General features: G+C 45.5%; 1 protein-coding gene across 1 annotated transcript in view; it reads right to left on the reverse strand.

Moving 5' to 3' along the window:
* Nucleotides 1–21,859, reverse strand: part of PEX14 (peroxisomal biogenesis factor 14) — a 114,728-nt gene that overhangs the window by 7,240 nt on the left and 85,629 nt on the right. The window contains exons 4-7 of the mRNA XM_083750279.1: nt 12,867–12,989; nt 8,052–8,137; nt 2,796–2,898; nt 601–698 (exon numbers count right to left, since the gene is read on the reverse strand). Coding sequence (XP_083606405.1) covers nt 601–698; nt 2,796–2,898; nt 8,052–8,137; nt 12,867–12,989 — 410 coding nt within the window. The remainder of the gene's footprint in view (nt 1–600; nt 699–2,795; nt 2,899–8,051; nt 8,138–12,866; nt 12,990–21,859) is intronic.

The following is a 21,859-nucleotide window of genomic DNA, read 5'->3' on the forward strand; positions in this document are numbered from 1 at the left end:
ATCCCAACAAGCTCCTTTTCTCTCCTTAAAGTGTAACATATGCTCTTGATCTTAACACTTCTCAGACTCAGAAGAGAGAGTCTCCCAATTTCCTGGCTGGCTCCAGGCCGCCAGCAAGACCTTCTGTCTCCCCAAAAGAAAAATGAGTGAATGGGGGCTTGGGAGGCTGGATTCCCTTTCTCCTGGTACCAAATTATTTAGGGTAGCATTTGTGCCCTCCAGATGTTTCTGCCAACTCACTGCAGCCTGCGTGGCCAAAGGCCAGGGATGATGGGAATTGTAGTCCAGCAAGATCAGGTGGATCAGAGGTTCCAAATGCCTGGACTAAAGGCTCCTGGGAGCTGGGAACACTAAGCAGAAAGGACGCTCCCCGCTGCATCTCTGCATGAATGCCTGCTCTGGCTTTTAGTAAGCCTGATTTAAAACACGGATGCGGTACATTGATCGTGCTCCCCAGCAACTCCCCTTCACACACCTGTCAAATCCTTTTTTTTAAAAAAAAAAAAGCCACTGTAGCATATTTCGTGGCAATTGCTTTTGCAAGCTGTTTGAGGACCCATTTTTGCAGTTATCGAAAGGGTAAAGGGTGATGAGAGATACCTTGGAGGAAGCCAGTTCTTGAGCGAGCTCCTGGATTTTCTGCTGCTGTTGGATTAGAAGTTCCTGGACAGAAGCTAAAGTTGTCTGAAGTTGAGTCACTGTTTTAAAAGAGGAAGGAAACCGAGGGGGAAATGAGATCGCAACAAATGCACAGAGACTCCTTTTTTAAAAAGTGTTCTGATGTCCAACTACAAGATGCCTCCATTCTTCCTACGTCTAATTTATCAGTGGCTTTTGCTTTCCCGAACCTCTTATAATTTATCAACGCCATGGATAATCTACCTGCACTGTTATCTAACCTCCCCTATTTCTACTTTATCTTCCCTTTGTATAGGTGTCTATAAGCCCACAGTATATCTATCCAAAACCTCTCCCTTCTAATTATATCAGTTTATGATTTGCACTGTCTCCCTGAACTCGCGCAGCCTCGGTGTCATTTATCTACCTCTGAACTGCACGGGGGGAAGCTCTCCTTCGCGCTTGAGGTCTGTATATGGTTTGGAAGAGGACAACACTCCTGGAATAAGCGGCAACAGCAAAGAAGGAACAGATGCCCAAATCACATCTGCAAAATACACTGAATGGGACTGAACAAGGAACCTCCTGCATGCAAGACAGGTGCTCTACCGCTAAGCTACAGCCCTTCCCCTATTGGGAGATTGGGAAAACAACACAGATTCATAGAACTGTAGGGTTAGAAGGGGTCCTGTGGGTCATCTAGTCCAACCCCCTGCAATGCAGTAATCTCAACATGTGTTCTTCCATTCAATATGAAACCCTGCTTAGCTTTGCAAAAATGTTCTAGCAGTTTCATTGCTGGGCAATTCAAAAGTAGCAGTTACCCTCCCCCTGCTTTAGAAGATGCTCCTGTGCTCTGCATCTATGCTCTTACAACAGCACATGAATCAAATAATTATGCACGGCATGGAGAAAGCAGAGAGAAGTTTTTTTTCTCATAACGCTAGGGCACATGGACATCCAATGAAGATGATGGTTGGAAGAGTCAGGACAAACCAAAACAAAGGACTCCTTTACACAGTGTAGCGATCCTGGAGGAGGCAATAGCGGCCAACAACTTGGATGTCTTTAAAAGGGGATTGGACAAATTCCTGGAGGACAAGGCTAATGGCTACTAGCCATAATGGCTATGCTCTTCCTCCAGAGTCAGAGGCAGTAATTCTGCTGAATATCAGTTGCTGGAAGCCGCAGGAGGGGAGAGCGCTTTTGTGCTCAGGTCTTGCTTAGCAGGCTTCCTATTGAAGCACCTGGGTGGCTACTGTGAGAACAGGATGCTGGACAAGATGCTGGCCTGATCCAGCAGGGTTGTTCTTATGTTCTAGGCAAAGGGCCGGTTAAAAGTCATTTACATGAATATAGCAGATGAGGGAAAGATTCCTTCTCTGGATACATTCTCCCCACCACCCCCTGTCTCCAGGAAAGAAAACTCAGTTGTGGTGGTAGGGGACTGATTATCACTGCTCAGAGGTTCCCCCCAACCCCCCTTTTTTCAAATTATAAACCAGTAAACAGGTTCATAAAAAAAGAGGGAGAGAGAGAGGAGAGAGATTTCACTAGTGTGACAGGTAACAGCTAATCTAGGTCATCCGTCGGGGCAGTGTGTAATGAAGAATAGCCCTATGGAGTCAATAACAGAGAAGGTTTCCAGGGTCGGGGGACGAGGCGTAATTACAGACTCTCTTGACCCTGCCTTGAGTACTCAGAAGGAAAAAAATGTGAAGGGGAAGGGGTGGCAGCAGAGCAGGTGCCCCCACCCGTCCCCCAAAAGAAAAAGGAGGGGGCAGGAGGGAAAAAAACCCAAAGAAAACCCTCAGAGAAGCAGAAATTAAAAATGAACTTTACAGCCCCTTCGAAAGGCTGTCATTTTATTCCCCTTATTAATATTCTGAGGTTGGGAGCCTTTCCGTAAAAACATAATTAATTGAGGCCGCGCCGACAGTAAACAAGCAATTTCAAATTAAACCGAAATGACGGCGGCTTCATTTGCAAATGTGAACAGATTTCTCAGAGCAGATAAATGAAGTCACCACATAAAGTGGAGATGGAGGAGAAGGTTGGGGAAAGGAGGGAAGACTGGGGGTGGGGGCGAGAAGAAAGGAGACGTGGGGGGGGGGAGAGAGAGACGTGGGGAGCAGGGGCTTTGAGGGGCAGGGACTGATGGAATCATTAATCTTCACCTGTCTGCGTCACGCTGCCACTCATCTCAGAGATGCTCGACTCGATCCTCTGCAGTTGCTTCCTGTCTTCTTTGCCGCCCATGATCAACGGGAGCAGGTATTTCTGCACCAAAACAGCAGAAAGCTAAGTGTGTTGACAGGAGGAAAGGAAACGGGGCTACATTTGCGCTTGGCTCAAGCACCCTGAAATCTGAACCACACATTCCTTGCCAAACATCAATCAGTGCCAGATGGGGTGCTACACATACAATGGCCCAGCGTCCAATCGCGTTCAATTAAGATATCACACTAAACTGGGTTTTGCACTTCCAACCATAGAGGCAAACTATGGATTGCTTCAGACCTAATTCAAGCACCCTGAGAACCATGTATTCCTTGCAAGACTTCAATCAGCACCGGGTGGATTGTTAGATTCTGTATATATAGAACTGCCTAGCATCCAATGGGACTTGATTCAGATATCACAGCAAACTATGATTTGCACTTTCAAACTTACAAGCAAACTATGAGTTGGTTGAGACCTAATGTTAGTCCAGCCTTCACCAATCTCGTACCTTCCGGATGTTCTGGGTCTCATATCCCATATTAGGCTGGCTGGGGATGTTGTCCCAAAATATACATGGATGTATCAAATACTAGTTCAACTCAGGGCAAGCCAAGTGAAATTACTCACTTTGGTCTATTTATTTCAATGAGTCTACTTTGACTTAGTTGGATAAAACACCAGATTGAGATGGCAGAGTTAAACTGTAGCTTGGTGTAATGAGAGTGCGTCTACCTCCCCTCCCAGGCTTAGGTACTCCTCCCTCCTCTGCAAGGGGGAGTTTGGTTTAGCATGACATCCAAATGCAGACCCTGGCTCACAGCTGGTTGACTGTACAGTGGTGCCCCGCAAGACGAACGCCTCGCAAGACGGAAAACCTGCTAGACGAAAGGGTTTTCCGTTTTGGAGGCGCTTCGCAAAACGAATTTCCCTATGGGCTTGCTTCGCAAGACGAAAATGTCTTGCGAGTTCCTGCGGGTTTTTCCCCCTTCCCCCCCTTTTCCTAAGCCGCTTATCAGCTGATCCGCTAATAAGCCGCTTAACAGCTGATTGCTAAAAGCCATTAAACCGCTAATAGCGCTAATCTGCTAAGCTGTCAATGGGCTTGCTTCGCAAGACGAAAAAACCACTATACGAAGAGCCTCACGGAACGGGTTAATTTTGTCTTGCGAGGCACCACTGTACTCCCATTTTTCTGAGGTACAGCTATGACTGTAACCAAAGTTTGCCAAGTCAGACCTTGAGCCAAACTATCATTAGCGGAAGCTATGGTTTACAAACCCACTTCAAACCATGGTTTGCAATTCTGATGTACAATTTGCTGGCACATCACAAACCATAGCATTATTAAAGTTCAAGCCAGGCATATACACTTGCAGTGTGAAGCAGGGCAAATGGCTGGGGAAACCTCCAAGGGCCGGAAAGGGAAGCTGGAGGGCTGCATCCAGCCTGTTCCCTATGTGAGGCGGGACTCACAAATAGGAATTCCCTCTCATTCTGCCTCCAGTCCTTTGGAGCAGGCCATGGGGACGGGACTGGTGAGAAAGGCATTTTAGGCCCTGAAGCCTTGCGGGTATAGTTTGAAATAATAATAATAATAATACTAATAATAATAATCATCATCATCATCTCTGTCCCAAAGGGAATTTCAGATTTGCTGTACTCCAGAACAGAAATATTAATCTTCCACCTCTGGGGGGAAATATTAGATAGAGAAAGACAAAGCCTAGCATCTGCCTCTAATCTTTGCTTTAAAGAGGAAAAATAAATAAATAGTGTCTATCTGGGGAGAGAGAAATGTTTAAAGGTACTTTTTAAAGAGAGTTTACTATGCTTTTTTAAAAAAATAAAACCCCAAGATTGAAGTGCCTGGGAGTGGGGGAATATGTTCTCCACTTGATCTACAACGTTAATGATACAGATGTCTGGCATCAGCCTCGTTTACGTATTTGCATATCTGTTAGCACTTCACAAATGAAAGTGAGGGGACACCCTTGTAATGCCTGGGTTAGCTCTCGCACAATGAGAGTCACCGCTAAAATCTGTGAGCCATTACCTCTACCCCACTTCCCACTCCTGCCTCTTTACATGAGGCTAAAGTCCTATTTTACCTGTTTGTATATTTAACAAGTAGGACTTGCAAGGAAAGACTATTGCAATGTGTTCTCACCTCCTAAAAGGAAGGATCCTGCTCCAGGATCCAGCCAGGCACGCTTTCCTCCAGTGGACCATTCTGCACACAAACCCCAATCGGCCCTAATCTTCCACTTTTCCTTTTCAAACAACTCACAACGTTCTGTGAGCTAATACTGCATTTTCTTATTGTTATATATAAAGAGACCATGTGGATGCTTTTGGTAAAATCCTGGTGGAAAAACATGCAGCGACCACACACAGTGTGATCTCTTGAAATGGGTTTTCATGCACAGTACCAGCTGAAATAATTAATTCTTCTGTTTTTGTTTAGTTGTTTTACAGGGTCTTTTCCAGAGTTCAAAAAATAATCTCACAGATGCATTGGGTAAAATGGCAGGCTGTGCACTTGCACAGTGCTTGAGTTTATGTGTCATGATAAACCATGGTTTAGTGTTACATGTACCAGCAGGAATACTTGTACACAGTGTGTTTATGTGTCACACTCTCAGGCTGAAAAGGAGGCTCTCCACCCCAGTGTAAAACTAGCCAGTTTCTTCAAACCATGGTTTCTGAAGTTGGCTGGTTAAACAAACTAGTGTTTGTTTGAAACCTATGTTGATGCTCCCAACTGGTTCAAATCACCTTTGGAAGCCCTCTGTCTGAGGTGAGGTAGGTGACAACAGGATGAAAAGCTTCTTGGAATTACACCCAACACATGGCAAATAGTTTGATGAGCATTGGGTGCCAATTCAAGTCCTCTCTAATTTGCCCAGGCTTTCTAAAGCTCCCTAAAGTTGCTTGTTGCCAACTCAGTTTTTTATTCATATTTTACTGTTACTTTTTTTGTATCACTTTTTAAAACAGTTTTTAAAAAGGAATAACAGAATTATTTTAGCTTCCCCTCCCCGCCCAGTTGCTTGCTTTCAGAGCTGCAGCCATTAGCCACCTGCAAAGTTTTAGATGGAAAGATGGGGCAGGCATCTTTCCAATAAATGCAGATAAAACTCAAATACTCCCCTGGCACTGTGCTTTGTTGACTCATAAGCCCTAATGAAGTTAACACTCTCTCCTTTTGCTAACAGAAACAGACCTACAAAGTATATTTTCAGGGGGTGGGAATGCATGGGGTCCAGGGAGCGAGGGAACTCTGCAGCAAGAGGCAAGTTTTCACAAGCACACACAATACAACATTCCATGGCAAGAGCTCAACTCTCTACACTACAGGGGCCACATTCCCTGCTGTGCAACCTTCCAGGGGCTGCATATCAGTGGGGAGCAGGGTTATGGACTAAATTGGGCAGAACAGACCATTATTCAAGCAGACTTGGTGTTGACTAGCAGTGGCACCCCGGGGTTTCAGACAAGGGATATTCACAGGCCTACGTGGAGATAAGGATGGACGGATCTGACAATTTTGGTTTCTCACCCCCCCCCCCAAAAAAAACCCTAAGTTCAGCACTCTACATTTCTGTAGCAGTTCCTTTTTTATATCCTGATGTGAATCTGTCAGCCTTCTGGTGATAACTTCTCCTAATAAGCACATTTTTGTACGCAGCTCTGAAATCACATACACATTTTTGCAAATGGTTTCCACCAACACAATGCATTTCTCTATTTTATTTTGATGAATATATTCACTTTTATGTACACTTTCCCCTAAGACGTGCATTTTTTTAAAAAAAGCAACTGGACGATGACATTACAAAATTCATAGAAGTGTGAGCTCTGGCGGAGAGCTGTGTTTCGGTCCTCACATTGTTTTGGGAAAAGAAAATTAGGTAGGTTCACTTTTATATCAAACTGAATCAGATTTCTCCCTCTTCTTCTACCTGGGGATACTGGGGATTGAACCTAGGACCTTCTGCATGCAAATGAGAAGCTCTGCCACTGAGTCTTTCCCTTAAGACAGTGGTTCTCAAGGAGTGTGGTGTGTCCCACTGGTGTAGCCAGAGAGGGTGCGAAAGTGTGACTGATTCAAGGACAATCAAAGAACCATTTCAACATTTCAGTGTAGTACAGTATAAAAATAAATTTTCTTCGATATACATGCAGAAACAGTATCGACTCTTCTTCCAAAGCATTGGCTATTCATCTACAGTTCCCTGTGACATATTGTTGTGAACAGGGATTTTCAACTCAGACAAATATGAAAGATCAGAAAAGAGAAGTGCTTATTTGTGTTGGTGCAGAGATGAGAGTTTGTCTGTCTCATATTAGACATAATACAATTGAGATTACCCGGCAAAAGCAAACTCACACCTTTCCTTGAGTTTCTATACATACTTAAGATACATATATGTAAGAGACTTGTTTATAATTATATTTGAGGGGTTAAGTCATGTTCGTATGTAGCTGCATTATTCTCGATGTCCCATTTTCATATTATACCTGAAGGAGCGTCTCAACCCCCATTGTTTAGCCCGGACACTGAGGTCCAGCTCCAAGGGCCTTCTGCCAGTTCCCACACTGCAGGAAATGAAGTTACAAGGAACCAGGCAGAGGGCCTTCTCGGTAGTGGCGCCCACCCTGTGGAACGCCCTCCCATCAGATGTCAAGGAAATAAACATCTATCTAGACTTTTAGAAGACATCTGAAGTTTAGGGAAGTTTTTAATGTTTGATGTTTTATTACATTTTTAACAAACATAGCCAGACGGACGGGGTATAAATAATAAATTATTATTGTTGTTGTTGTTGTTTATAAAGTAGTTGCGTTCTAGGTTATAAATCAAGCACTGATAGGAGTTGTTCCTTTTTGTTTTCCAGTGTACTTCTTATCCATAAAAAGAAATCAGAGTGGTGCGAGCAAATTTTTATTCTGAAACTGCGGCCCAGAGAAATTTTTTGAGAACCACTGCCTAAAGACATAGGAAGCTGCCTTACACTGAGTCAGATCACTGGTGCACCTTGCTCTGCATTGTCCACACTGACTGGTAGCAATAGTCCAGGATTTTAGACAGGGGGTTTTCTGCCAGCCCTACCTGCTGACGCCATTGGGAGCTGAAACCTGGGACCTCTGTGCAGAGCAAAGAGGTTGCATCCCATGGCCTTGACAAAAGTCGGAAGGTAATCCCTTACCTTGTAGAGCTGGTGGAAGCCGAAAGCGATGCCTGCCATGATAATCGCTAGAGCGCCGTAATCCCGCCATCTGGAACCAGGGGGACCTGGAGGGCAGAAGCGAAAAAGGTAAGAGTGAGGAGGAACAGGCAGGGCTGCGTTGCTGCGCTCCTTATCCAGGCACAGGACAGACATGCGGAACTTAGGACCCTCCAGACATGGTCAAACTCTGTTTCCTATCAGCCTCCAGTTAGCATGGCCAATGGTCAGAACAGATAGAAGTTGGAAGTCCGACAAGATCTGGAAGGCTACAGGTCCCCCATCCCTGAGGAAGAGCCTCCAGTAAATGTGGAGTAATTCCCCATAGAAGCAATTGTAAAATTGTCTAACCAGGGATATACTGTAAAGCTTCAGGTTCAGAGTATGTATTACATCTGGCCAAAGATACATTCCAAATATATAACCACATCAGCACCACACATTTAAAGCGCCATCACAACTCTTTAAACAGTCAGGGCTCCCCCTAAAGGATTCTGGGAGCTGTGGTTTGTTAAGGATGCTAAGAGTTGTTAGGATGCCCCTATTCCCATCACAGAGTTACAGTTCCCAGAGTTCACTGGGCTCAGAAAACGTAACTGCCAGTCCTGGCTCTGGATTTTTCAATCTCAACTCCAAATGAATCTACACAATAGATGCACTCAATGCGTTGTCTCCAAATCAGAGCAGACCCGCTAACGTTCAAGATCATTAGTCACTTAGGTCCATTCGTTTCAATGGGTTTACTCTGTACAGTGGTACCTCGGGTTACAGACGCTTCAGGTTACAGACTCCGCTAACCCAGAAATAGTACCTCGGTTTAAGAACTTTGCTTCAGGATGAGAACAGAAATTGAGTGGCAGCGGTGTGGCGGCAGCAAGATGCCCCATTAGCTAAAGTGGTACCTCAGGTTAAGAACAGTTTCAGGTTAAGAACGGACCTCCGGAATGAATTAAGTACGTAACCCGAGATACCACTGTATAGGAGAAGCAACTCAAAATCTTGCAAATAAAATCCCCACTCTTACGGAGTTACTGTCTTCTTATGAACCATGTCGGAATAGTTGCCACGATCTTTGCCCATGCCCCAGTGTCCCACTCCTTCTTTGACCTCCAGGAAGACTCCGAAAACACCTGTAGGTCTCCCTAAGTCCCCCCCCCCCCAATAGCAACTCCATCATCTGCGGCCTTTGACCTCTGTCATCTCTCCCTCTGTCCCTGTAATGTTCATGCTAAGAACATTTTATTGCCCCCTGGTTTTCATTATTAATGAAAAGGGACCGAGATGATCTTTCGGAAAGTTCAGAGAGTCTATAAAGACGAGGAGCTGAAATGCCATTTTACTCGTTTTAGGGGTGTGTGGAACAATTCTGTCTTGTGGCGAAAAATAAAAGGCACTGAGGAAAGGGGAAAAGAAGTAATTGAAGAGAGGGGAAGGGGAAAGGGAAGGAGAAGAAGGAGGAGAGGAGGAAGAAAACACCCCACATTCTGCACCAGCTCCCCTGATGCGACAGTGAAAAATGACTCTGTGAGCCAGGACCCAACCCTGTGGACTAGTAACTTTGGCAGACTTATTGCACAGTTCCTTCAGCTTTGAGGAGAAGGATTAGGATCTGTGTGGGAAAACCTACCACTTTCTGTAATAAGAATAAGACAACTGTGAGAGCAGGATGCTGGACTAAATGAGCCTTTGGCCTGATCCAGCAGAGCTCTTCTTAATGCATTGGTAAGGAACCCCTCAAGGCCTGCAAAATATTTAACGGGGAGGCCAGCAATCTCCCTATCTATATAATAATCTGTCACATAGAAAATACTAAGCTAGAGTGTCACATAAATAGCTACCCAAGCAGGGCCCTACAGAACAGTCATAGAATTGTAGAGTTGGAAGGTACACTGAGGATCATCTAGTCCAACCCCCTGAAATGCAGGAATATGCAGCTGTTCCATATGGGGATCAATCCTGTGACTTTGATGTTATAAGCACAACGCTCTAACCAACTGAGCTATTCAGCAGCAGCATCCAGCTGAGAGCCCTATTGCCCAGAATTTTATCATCATCATCATCATCATCATTATTATTATTATTATTATTATTATTATTATTATTATTATTATTACCCCGCCCATCTGAGCATCTTCCTGAATATATAAAAACACATCTGGAAAGTCAGCCAAGGAGTACATAAGGGCAACTGGGTGGCCTCCAGCAATTGGCATCCTGAGGTAGACTGCCTTTGAACGCTGAGGTTCTGTGGAGCTATCATGGTAAGAGCCATCCACAGACCTCTTCTCTCATGTGGCCTTGCGCAATTCCCCTTTAAAAACAATCTCTGCTACCGGCCACTGCCCCATCTCTCAAGCAGCCTTCCAAAAAGTTTTGTCAGCCAACAAATGCCCATGTTGGTCGTTTGTGGCCTGGAAGCAGAGAAAGCAGATTTCTGTGACACTTCTTTGAGCGATTCCTTGGAGGCAGCCCTTAACTTGCCACAGGAGGCCTACTTGAGTGGCTGCCTTAACATCCAAGGGTAAGGAGAGCAGGAACCAACAGCCCTTGTACGAAAGACGGTGGAGTTCTTAAAAAAAACACAGGTGCAAAACCAGCACACGAACACCCACCGACAAGGGTCATAAATATTACGGGATGCTGACAACGCCCGCGCAATGCAAACACTCCTTGCACACCTTAGCTCAGGAACTCCCCGGAATTTGTATGTAATGAAGGAGATTAGGGGAGGTGGGGAAAAGTATATATAAACCCTATCAATCATTTAAACACTTAGAGTCAGATTTCTCCTCACTTCTGGATTAGAGTATTTCATAAATGCCAACGGCAGACAGCACCAGTGTTCCCACTCTGCCTCCTTTATTTCCCTTCCAAGTTGGGGGGTTCATTTTGGGAGCGCGTTCAAACTAGTCAGATTGAGTGATGCTTCCAGCAACTAATCGCATGTCAAATAAAAGATATTTTATGTAATAAATTACAGCTACAAGTAATTCAGATGTCATTTATCAGTTTTATTATCAGTCAACCCAAGTCTTGTTTCTCTATATTAATCAAAATCAAGGAGTTGGTGGCTTGTGGGGTGTATGTGTGTGTATGTGCGTTGAGTTGTTGTTTTTTTAAAAAAAGAAGCAGTTTTTGACACTTCTTGGCAAAAATACAGATGGGAAGATTCTCTCTCTCTCTCTTACACACACACACACACACACACACACACACACACACTTGTACATGCTAGTGAACTCAATCAGCAAGGAAGAAGAGAACTGACTAGTTCTCTTCTGTGGTTAAAGGCTTAGCATCAGCATTAAGGAATTGGGACTTTAAAATAAGGAACTGAAAAAAAGGGACAGTATGGCTAGTAGTCATCAATAGCCCTTCTCTCCATGAATTTGTGTAACCCTTTACAAAGACACCAAGGCTGCTTGCCATCACTGCCTCCTGTGGGAGTGAGTTCCAAAGTTTAACTAGGAGTTGAGTGAAGAAGGACTTCCTTTCACCTGTACCAAATCTTCCAACATTCAGCTGCATTGGGTGGCTGCAAGTTCTAGTGTTATGAAGGAGGGAGAAAAAACTTTTCTCTATCCCGTTTTACCCAGGCCATGCATCAATTCATAAATTTCTATTATGTCACCTATCACTCTTGTCTTTTCTCTAAACTAAAAAGTCCCAAACGCTGCAAGCTTTCTTCTTGCTCTACCTGTGGGCTTCCTGGAGTTATGAAAAAACAGGGTGATGCACTAGATGGGCCTTTGGCCTGATCCAGAAGGGCTCTTCTGATGTCCTTATGCACTTTCCGTACTTCAGGATAACCTCTGGAGCCAGTCGGAGAGCAAGATGAGAATTACATCTCGAGCCGAAGGGCCGCGGCTTAATTGCACGTTTGAGTTGTTGCATGGAGATTAATTAATTTCCTTGTCATTTTCACGAGTGAGGATAGGAGCCAAAACCACAGCGAGCGGACAAGTTGCCGTTCACTCTGCAATATCTTTATTGGGACTAATAGGTGCTAGTAGATTGCTGGCGTTAAATCTTTATTAGAGGCTGGGATCGTACTAGCCTGGCGTCAGGAACCAGCAGCAACCTCAAGCGCGGAAACGAAAGGAAGTGGCAGATGAAATTATAGGGTGTGAAAACGGGCAAGATGGCAGGTAAGCTTCAATGACGAAATGGATCCAAACAAGTGGTGGGGGACTGTGTCCCCCATCCCCCCGCACAGCCTGAGGGCCACATTCTCTTCTGGGCAACCTTCCTAGGGCCACATGCCATTGGTAAGCAGGAGCAGAGGTAAACATGGCTGGGACTGTGCATGTAAATTTCACCTCTGTACAGTAGACTAGTTGTGGCCTAGGGAGAGGGGGGGTATCCCGGAGAAGGGATTTACGCAGAGTAGGCCCACTGACATTAATGGACATGACTGACTTGTTAACCTTTAGCCTAATGGTTGCACACAACCCAAAATTGCAAAGGTATTATTTAAAATACATATTTTATATACATATTATGTATAATACGTATCGATTTGGGATGGGAAGCTGCTCTTTTAGGAATGATATTTTTTTAAAAAAACCAAACTCCCACTCTTATATTGCCTCCTTGTATTCAACCGTTAATGCATTGCCATCCTACAGTCAAATGTTTCCACCATTGTGGGGGCTAGCACCCGAGAAAAACAAAAGCGAGATAAAAACCAGAAACACTTAAGAAAAACACTGCCTGTTTCGCAGCCCTGAGAAAGAAGACAAGACCGAGAGGTGTGTGGAAATAAAAGAGTCTGGTGGTTGCCATGGGGCTACTTACTGTGTGGGGCAAGATGAGGTGGCTGAGTCGGCACCAACTGCGTGGAAAGGCTATGGGGCTGAGGCTCCTCTTTGGCAGTACCTGACTGCTGGAAGGCCAGGTCAATTTCTTCATCCGTCAGCCCTTGAAAGAAGAGGAGAGTCATTTAATACCGGTCCATTTGGGTGATCTGCCCCAGCAACCTCAGTCTGCCTTGAGCCAGTCCCCACCTGTCTGCCTTTTTAACCTACAACCAGCCCAGGAGGTGGTCCTACCTGCCAGCTTCCTCCTCTTCAGTCTCAGCAGGGAGGAGGAAGAGGAGGAGGATGGAGATGAAACTAGAAGGAGGTGCGGTCTGTACCAGACCCTTTTTAAAAAGCCATGAGGGTGCTTGTTCTTCAAGTCAGAGATGCGTACCAGGGAAAACGCCAGCAAGGCCATCAATGAATGGCTGCCGTTTGCAATCCCCTCGGGAAAGGAAGTTCCCTTCCATGCAAGTGAGGTACCGTTGTCCTTCTTCCATCTCCGTCACACCTCCCTGTTCCGCTTTTCAATCGTCACAATACATTTCTCAGCTACTAACTCTCCCCACACTCTCAGTGGCAATACCAGTTGCTGGGAATTGTAAATGGAGAGAGTGCTGTCTGGGTGGGCCAGTGTAAGAATAGGATGGTGGTTCTTTGGACTATTTTGGCAGCCAGGCTCTCCTCACGCAGGATCAGACCACAGGGCAAATACCACGTCAGGTTAAGTCCTCGAATGAGCAACGTTCGAATTAGGATTTCCTCCAAAAGAAACAGATATTGAACTAGGACAGGAACCAAACAAATACGGACTGGTCCCAGTAAATAAAGAAGGGTGTAAGTGGGGGTTGCAGGCCTGTAAGAGCATAGGAAAAGCCCTGCTGGATCAGGCCCAAAGCCCATCCTGTTCTTACAGTGGTCAAGATGATGCTTATGGGAAGGCCCAAGCACAACAGCCATTTCCCCCACTTGTGATACTAGCCATGATGGCTTGTGGCCATTGATAGAAGCGAATTCCATGTTTTAACTATGCACTGTGTGAACATCGGAAGAGCACTGTACAGGGATTAGCAAACTTTTTCAGCAGCGGGCCGGTTCACTGTCCCTCAGACCAGACTATATTTTGGAAGAGAGGGGAATGAACGAATTCCTATGCCCCACAAATAACCCAGAGCTGCATTTTAAATAAAAGCACACATTCTACTCATGTAAAAACACCAGGCAGGCCCCACAAATAACCCACAGATGCATTTTAAATACAAGGACACATTCTACACATGTAAAATCACACTGATTCCCGGACCATCCGCGGGCTGGATTTAGAAGGCGATTGGGCTGGATCTGGCCCCTGGGCCTTAGTTTGCCTACCCATGAGTTAGAGAAAGCCCACCTAGTCCAGCATCCTGTTCTTGCAGTGACAAACCAGGTGCCTCTTCTGGGAAGCCTGCAAACAGAACCTGAGCACAGTGGCAATCTCCCCACTTGTGTTTCTCAGTAACGGATATTCAAGGATCGCATGCCTCTGACACTGGGGGTACAACGTGGCCCTCCAGACAAGAAGCTTCCCAACTAAAAACCCAGAATCCCCAACAGAACTCCCTGGAAGCCGCCTTGCGAAAGTATTTTGGCAAATATGCGCGGCGCGTCTCGAATTCTGGATTCACTGGGGTGGGAGCCACATTCTCTCTTCACTGCCGCAATTTAACCTTAAGCGACGGGCGTATTAGCCTTCCCTGACACTTTTTCCAAATGTGGCTCATTCAATTTCCTTAATTTATCTTTGAGTTTATTGCTGCTTTTGAAGCAGCTTTTCTATTGCAATTCCCCCATTCCCTCAAAAAAAAATAAAAATAAATCCGCAAAAAACTCACACACAAAACGAACATAGTGGGGGAAACGTACACCATCAACTGCAAATGTGGCTCATTTTAATCCGTAATGGGGTGGGGTGGGGAAAAACAACACAAGAGCAACAACAAACCCAGGGTAGGGAAGGAGAAAGCTAACAATAATGTAAGAAAACAGACAGGGAAACAAAAAACTAATTATTGGGTTAGACGACTAATTAGTCTAGATCGTTTCTGAAGATGGGAATAATTTGCTTTATTTTATGACAAATGCAGAAATAAAAAAAGGGGGGAGAAGAGAGAGAGAGAGAGAAAGGGGGGAGTGGAAATCAGGTCTGACTGTGATGAGCATGAATGGGACCCAGAAAACATCAGGAGGCAATAAAAACAGAGCAGAACAAGCTGCGATGAAACTTTTGGAAAAGGACGCTGACGACCTGCCGGTTATTAAAAGACGGGCGCTTGGATGGCTGGGGCTTTAAATCTGGCTCTCTGCAAAGCTATCATCCTTTATAGGGGTGGGCTTAGGGGAGAGGAAAGAGGGGTCCCCTCTCCATTTGGAGAGGCCGCAACATCTGGAAAGGATTTGGCCAATGAGAGAGGGAGACAGAGAAGAAAGAGGAGCAGCTGCTGACCAGCAGCAGAAAAGGAAACTGCACAGCTGGCTCGCTTTTTCAGAGGGAGTAAAAGTCCTTGCTGAGAAAGGGAAGGAGAAGGGGGGGGGGGGGCTTGCCATGAAGGGCAGATTCTACAATGCAAGGCCTGGAGGGAACAAGACTATAGAAGGAACCATGCCTTTTTATTTGATTTTAGTGTCTTTCTCATTTTAGAAACTTAAGCCAGGTCTGCACGTTTTACAAAATTTATAGACTGCTTGACTGTGTGCGCAGTTTGCAAGGAATTAAAATTTTGGGGTTTTTTTTAGAATTGAAGAGCAATTTAAAGCAGTGAAAAACCATTGAAACCAAGGATTTAAAAAAAAATATGTTTAAAACATGTTGACATATACGTTGCCTGAGTAGGCTGGCCTAAACAAAATGTTTTAAGCAGGTGCAGAAAAGAGTGTTCAATAGGCAGAGAGTTCCAAAGCGCAATTCTGCAAATCGAAGCGATCAAGTGGACACACATGGGGTAAGGCAGGCCCCACAAGAAAACTGGCCCCCAAGCTGTGAAGTTATATTATATATGTTATAATATATGGTGTTATGTGCTGACAGTGCCGCACTCTCGTTAGCAACCGTGCTGCAGCATTCTGCACCAGCTGCAGTTTCTGGGTCAAGCGCAAGGGAAGCCCCACAGAGTGCATTGCAGCAATCCAGTCTTGAAGTCATCAATGCTCTCCTGGCCCAGGAATAGCAGTAGTTATCGCACCAATTACAACTGGTAAAAGGCACTTCTAAGCCCCTGAGGCCTCCAGGGACAAAACTTGATTTGAATTGCTTTCATAAGATGCTGTGGGTTTAGGCTTAAGAAAGACTCTAGGGGTGGGGAGTAGAGAAAGAGGGGGGTCCTGGGAATATCACTTCTGGGGACCCTGGGAAACATCATTTCCAAGGCACCCAGCTGGCATATGATATAGCATGGTGGGGAATATGTGGCTCTCTATATGTTGCTGGACTCCCAACTCTCACCGTCCCTGATCACTGGCTAAGGATTGGAGGGAGGAGGGGGGAATTCAACACTTCGCCTTTAAAGGTGAACCCACACAATCCATATACAATTCAAAACACTTTAGCCCTCCTTCAAAATCTGCACTTCCATGAATTTCACAACTCAGATCTGCAGCTAAATAATATGTACAAAAGTGCCTGTGCCTGAGTAAAACTTTCTCAAGTTTTAAATCAACCCCACCGAGTTCAACAGATCTGACGCCTAAGGAACAATATATAGGATTGCACTCACGCTGATTCTAATAAACTGGGGGATTTATGGGGAGGTGGCTATGGGGGCTGTCAGGATGAGCTCTCCTGTTTCTCAAACTTTACCGCTGGTGTTCTGAATGCATCCCACTTGAATCAGGCTGCCCATTCCCCTCCCTCTACTTCCTCACTCCCCCCCCAAAAAATCCATTCAAGAGAGCATATGTGATAAATATTATCACTGAAGATTGCACACCAAACCACAGAGAAGCCCTTTGTTCTTGAGGTCTCCAATCTGGAAAGCACAGGAAATAACACTCATTGTTAAGCTACCCTCCTCCCAGCTAGATTCGCATCCTGTTCGGGAGGGATAAAATAGATAGAAATTTGTTTCTCGCATTAATCTGGCCATATTAGCCAGCGACAATAGGATTAGGCAGAGCACGGCTGTTTTCATTAGGGATCCTCTTAAGATAGGGATTGAGGAGGGCTCTAGAGATACAGGCAGAATGTGTGTGTATTCTGAATATCCCAGATGCCTACGAAGGCTGGTGGCTCCTTGACTTGGCTTTTGGACTTCCCAGAGGCATCTGATTGACCACAACAGGGAACAGGATACTGACCTAGTAGGTCCTGTAGCCGCTCACACAAAACCTCCCGCCAGCTTGATGAAACACCACTGATGAGCACTTTTGTGGCTGCTACTACACATTCATCTACTTTGATAGTCTTTTAGGTTTGATTGGCCCAGTCCCATGGGAAGCATTTTTATTTTTAAAAAATCATTGAGTCTCAGTCAGAAAGCATTATTCCGGTAGAAACTGGTGGTGGGAGCCTCATGGGCTGTTCATGGTCATCTATGGTTGCACTGGCTGGGGCAGATGGGAGCTGTGGTTTCTTAAGGGTGCTGAGAGTTGTGAAGAGACCCTGTTTCCCCTCACAGAACTACAATTCCCAGAGTGGCTGAACCCATCAATCCCTCTTCCTGGGGAACTTTGGGAAAGGTAGCTGCGTGGTAGGACTAGGGGCCTCCTAACAAGTCTTAGCACCACTGGCCAACGACAGCTCCCAGAATTCCCTGGGGCAAGGTGTGACTGTTTAAAGTGGTATATGGTGGCCTAGGAGCGACACAATGCTCTGATTCCAAGAGCTCTATGCAACCTGAAAGCTTGCTGTGTTTCCCAAGACACTTCCGCTCAGCGAAAAGGGAGTCCCTGCTTTACAACTTTGGCTCACTGCGTCTCACAATTGTGGAATGCCCAGCCGCTGAGCGGCATAAGACACGCACATACACACCCACCCTTGCTTCTGACATTGCAACTGCCTCTGCCTCTCTCTCCTTGCTAGCCAGTCCTTCCCCACATAAACCCGGCGCTTCCTATCTCCTGGTGAAGACCGAGACCCAGGCAGGATCCAAAAGGTTAAAAGGAGGAATGAAGAGAGCTGCCGATTGTAAGTGAATTATATTTGGCCTTGAAAGCCGAGAGACGCGGCTAAAGGAGGCATCTCTCTCCCTCTCTCTATCTGTGTTGTTTACCATCACCCTGACTAATGCAAACCGTTTTTTGTTTTTTTGTTTTTTGTTTTAAATAATCTCATGCAAATTAGACACACACTTCCTTCCAGTTGATTGCTATCTGCAAGGAATAATATAACCGCAGAGGGTAAGCAGCAAGGACTGAGCCACAGCAAAGGGATGCAACGAAAACAGAACGTGACCCACATATCGACCCCCCCCCACCGCTGCCACTTTTCTCCATCCATCCATCTTCTGTCCAGCCAGATGCCGCCACCACTGGACGAATTATCCCTTATTTTCATAACGCTTTATAGTATTTTTCTCCATAGAGGTCATGGGTGGAGGTGGCTCCTGACTTGCATTATACGAAACGGGTTGTGTACACGCCGTGCACTGGAAACCTCTGTGCAGTTTACCACTACACAGAACTACACTTCCCAGCACCTTAGCAAACTACAGTTCCCAGAGGTGGAGGTACCTTCCGATTTGCATTATACAACACAGGCCTTTCACACAGGCTGTGTTATCGTGCCATACATAAGCAACCTTCATAGGTGGCTCTGGATCTCAGCTTCCTCCTCCTCCTTAGCCTCAGTGCTGCCCTTGTGGAACTTGGCAGGGAAGAGAATGGAGACAAAACTAGGAGGAGCTGGCTCTGGCTAACATTAGCTCTGGCGCCACCTACTGTTGGGCTCCCAGTCACTACTGAGGCTATGTAGTGTTAGGGGTGAATAACTCTTATGAGTGTTGTGCAGATGTTCTGGAAGGGAGTATTAGATGAGAGGAGTTTGTAGGAGTACTCCCCCTCCTGGGTTCTTGCCCAGACCTGAGACTTGGAAAGATAGCCATGCAAATGGCTGCAGCCACCTCGCTCTTTGAAAGAGGAGCTTAGCGGGTCTTGCCAAGTGTTGGAACAGCACCCTAGCTCATGCCTAGTTATGAATGAAGGAACTCAAGAGAATGGTGTAAGCCACCTCGAGTCCCTTAGTAGTGGATAGCTGGGATATAAAATGAAACAAGCTACTAAGAGCCAGCGTGGTGGAGCGGTGTGAGTGGTGAACTGGGACCTGGGAGACCAGGGTTCAAATATCTGTGCTCAGCCAAGAAACTCACTGGGATTGAGAATCTGTGACTGCCCAGATGTTGCTGGGCTCCAGGTCAATTCAATCCAGATGTTGCTAGACTCTGAGCTTGATTCAAAGTGTTGGTTTTGACCTCTAAAGCCATTGTCTTCTACCCTCTTAGGCTACCTACACATGTAAACGACTGCTTTCCACCCCATAAAAGCATAGGAGGCTGATCCATCCCCCCCTTTCTTACTCCAGTCAACCTGCACTAAGAAAGAGAGAGAGAGAGAGAGAGAGAGAGAGAGAGAGAGAGAGAGAGAAAGAAAGAAAGAAAGAAAGAAAGAAAGAAAGAAAGAAAGAAAGAAAGAAAGAAAGAAAGAAAGAAGTCCAGCAGAGTTTAAAATGCAGCTCAGCAGGGGTCAAAGGTGCGACCCACTGATATTTCACCCAGCACACCGTCTTGTGAGAGGGGGCCCTGTCAGGTCAATTTCATCTTTTAAAGTTCTGTTTAAAAACACACACACACCAAAGCAAACCTAAGGTCAAGAGAAATGTCCCTCTGCATCCTCTCCCCTCCCCTTTCTTCATTTACGTGGAGACAATTTATTTGGACTATTCCCCCACCCCCAACCACTGCTCTCTCTTTTTGTTCCTGCCGCAGTTGCAAGCCAGTGGTGGTCACGCTAGCAGAGAGGGGGGCGGATTACAGATACAGGAGGGGATTTTTGTGTGCGTGTAGGGAAAGCGTGCAATTTCCACTTGCGCTGAAAAAGAGAGAGAGGGATGCTGCTGGATATGAAAAGTGGCTGTAAGTCCTGTGCAGGATTATATCTTTCTGTCAAATTTGCATGGGTTAGTTTAGCCTAGAGAAAACAACAAAAATAATTATCAACGGCTGCTAGACTGCTAGCCCTGAAGCCTACGGTCTACTTCAGCTGTCAGAGGCAGTAATACTTCTGACTCCCAAGGGCTGGAAAATGCAGGAGGGGAAGAGTCGCTTTCCTGCTCAGGTCTTGCTTGCGGACTTCCCATTGAGGAAACTGGTTGGTCACTGCAAGAATAGGACATTGGACTAGATGGGCCATTGGCCTGATCCAGGAAGCTCCTCTTATGACAGCAAAGGCTTACATGAAAGGTACTTTGGAGTACTTTCTTGTAAGTACTAATCGCCTATGGAGATTGTGAATTGCTTTCCCAGGTGAGATAGAAGAAAAGTTTAAAAGAAAAAGTAAAACCATTCTGAACAGAACAGAAGAATCTAGGCAAGTTGGATTTGTGCATATGTGTGTGAACAAGTTACTTAAGATTTTTATTTTTATTTTTAAATCAATTACAGATGGTAGTCAGTAGAAACAATGCAAAAATGGCTAGTATTCTTAAAAAAAAAAATCCCTCCCAAAATTCCAGAAGTGGTTTCTTTTGGAAGAGGTAGGGTTTGTAGAGGCCACAAAAAGTCTATTGGAGGTCAAATATTTGGAGCACAGATTAGCCAGCCCAGTCTATACTGGCTGAAAACACAGAACCTCTCCCAGTCCTAGCTGAAGTTGACTGGGATTGAATTTGGGACTTTCTGCATGCAAAGCAGATGCTCTACCACTAAGCTACAGCCCTTACCTTGAGACAAGGAACATAGGGTGCCGCTTTATATAGAGTCAGACTATTGCTCCACCTAGCTCAGCATTGTCTACACTGACTGGCAGTGGTTCTACATGAATTTTAAAAAGCAGACATTCTCCCTTATACCTAGAGATTCAGGGACTGAACCTTGTGCCCTTCTGAATGCAAGGCAGGAGCTCGACCACTAAGCTACTGCCCTATGGAATGAACAGCCATGGCAATAGACAGTCTCCTTGGAAGTCTTCAGAAACACGTCTTGCAAAGTAGTGCCACTCCATACACGTCCAGCTTTCTTCCTCAAACTCTATGCATTCTTATCCTTTCTCGCTTCCTTTTTTCCTTTCTCCTGTCTCCTAAGTGTAGGCAGCACCTACACTTTGGAACTCCCTGCCTGTTGAGATTAAGCAGCTGCCTTCACTGTACTCTTTTTGGCGCCTGCTAAAAATGTTATTGCTTTTATTATTGTTGAGTAAAGAGGAATGAGATTAAATTCATCCTGAAAGTCCATAATGAAGGAGACAGTGGCAAACAAGGGCCAAAAGAGGGTAGCCACCACTGAAAAGGCCCTGTCATGGATCAACGCCAACCGGGCAGCTGAGCACAGGACTGGGGAACCTTTGGCCTTCCATATGATGTTGGTCTCTAGCTGCCATTATTGAACATGTTTCCTAGCCATGTTTTAATCAAGGCTAACAAAAGCCAGCCCTGGAGGAGACTCTTGAGAGTCCCATGGACTGCAAGAAGATCAAACCTATCCATTCTGAAGGAAACCAGCCCTGAGTGCACACTGGAAGGTCAGATCCTGAAGCTGAGGCTCCAATACTTTGGCCACCTCATGAGAAGAGAACACTCCCTGGAAAAGGCACTGATGTTGGGAAAGATGGAGGGCACAAGGAGAAGGGGACGACAGAGGACAAGATGGTTGGATAGTGTTCTCGAAGCTACCAGCATGAGTTTGACCAAACTGCGGGAGACAGTGGAAGACAGGACTGCCTGCCGTGCTCTGGTCCATGGGGTCACGAAGAGTCGGACATGACTAAACAACAACTAAACAACAACAATAACAAAAGTCAGAGCAGACA

Source organism: Podarcis gaigeae (genome assembly GCF_964106915.1).
Source record: "Podarcis gaigeae genome assembly, chromosome: 8".
NCBI lineage: Eukaryota > Metazoa > Chordata > Lepidosauria > Squamata > Lacertidae > Podarcis > Podarcis gaigeae.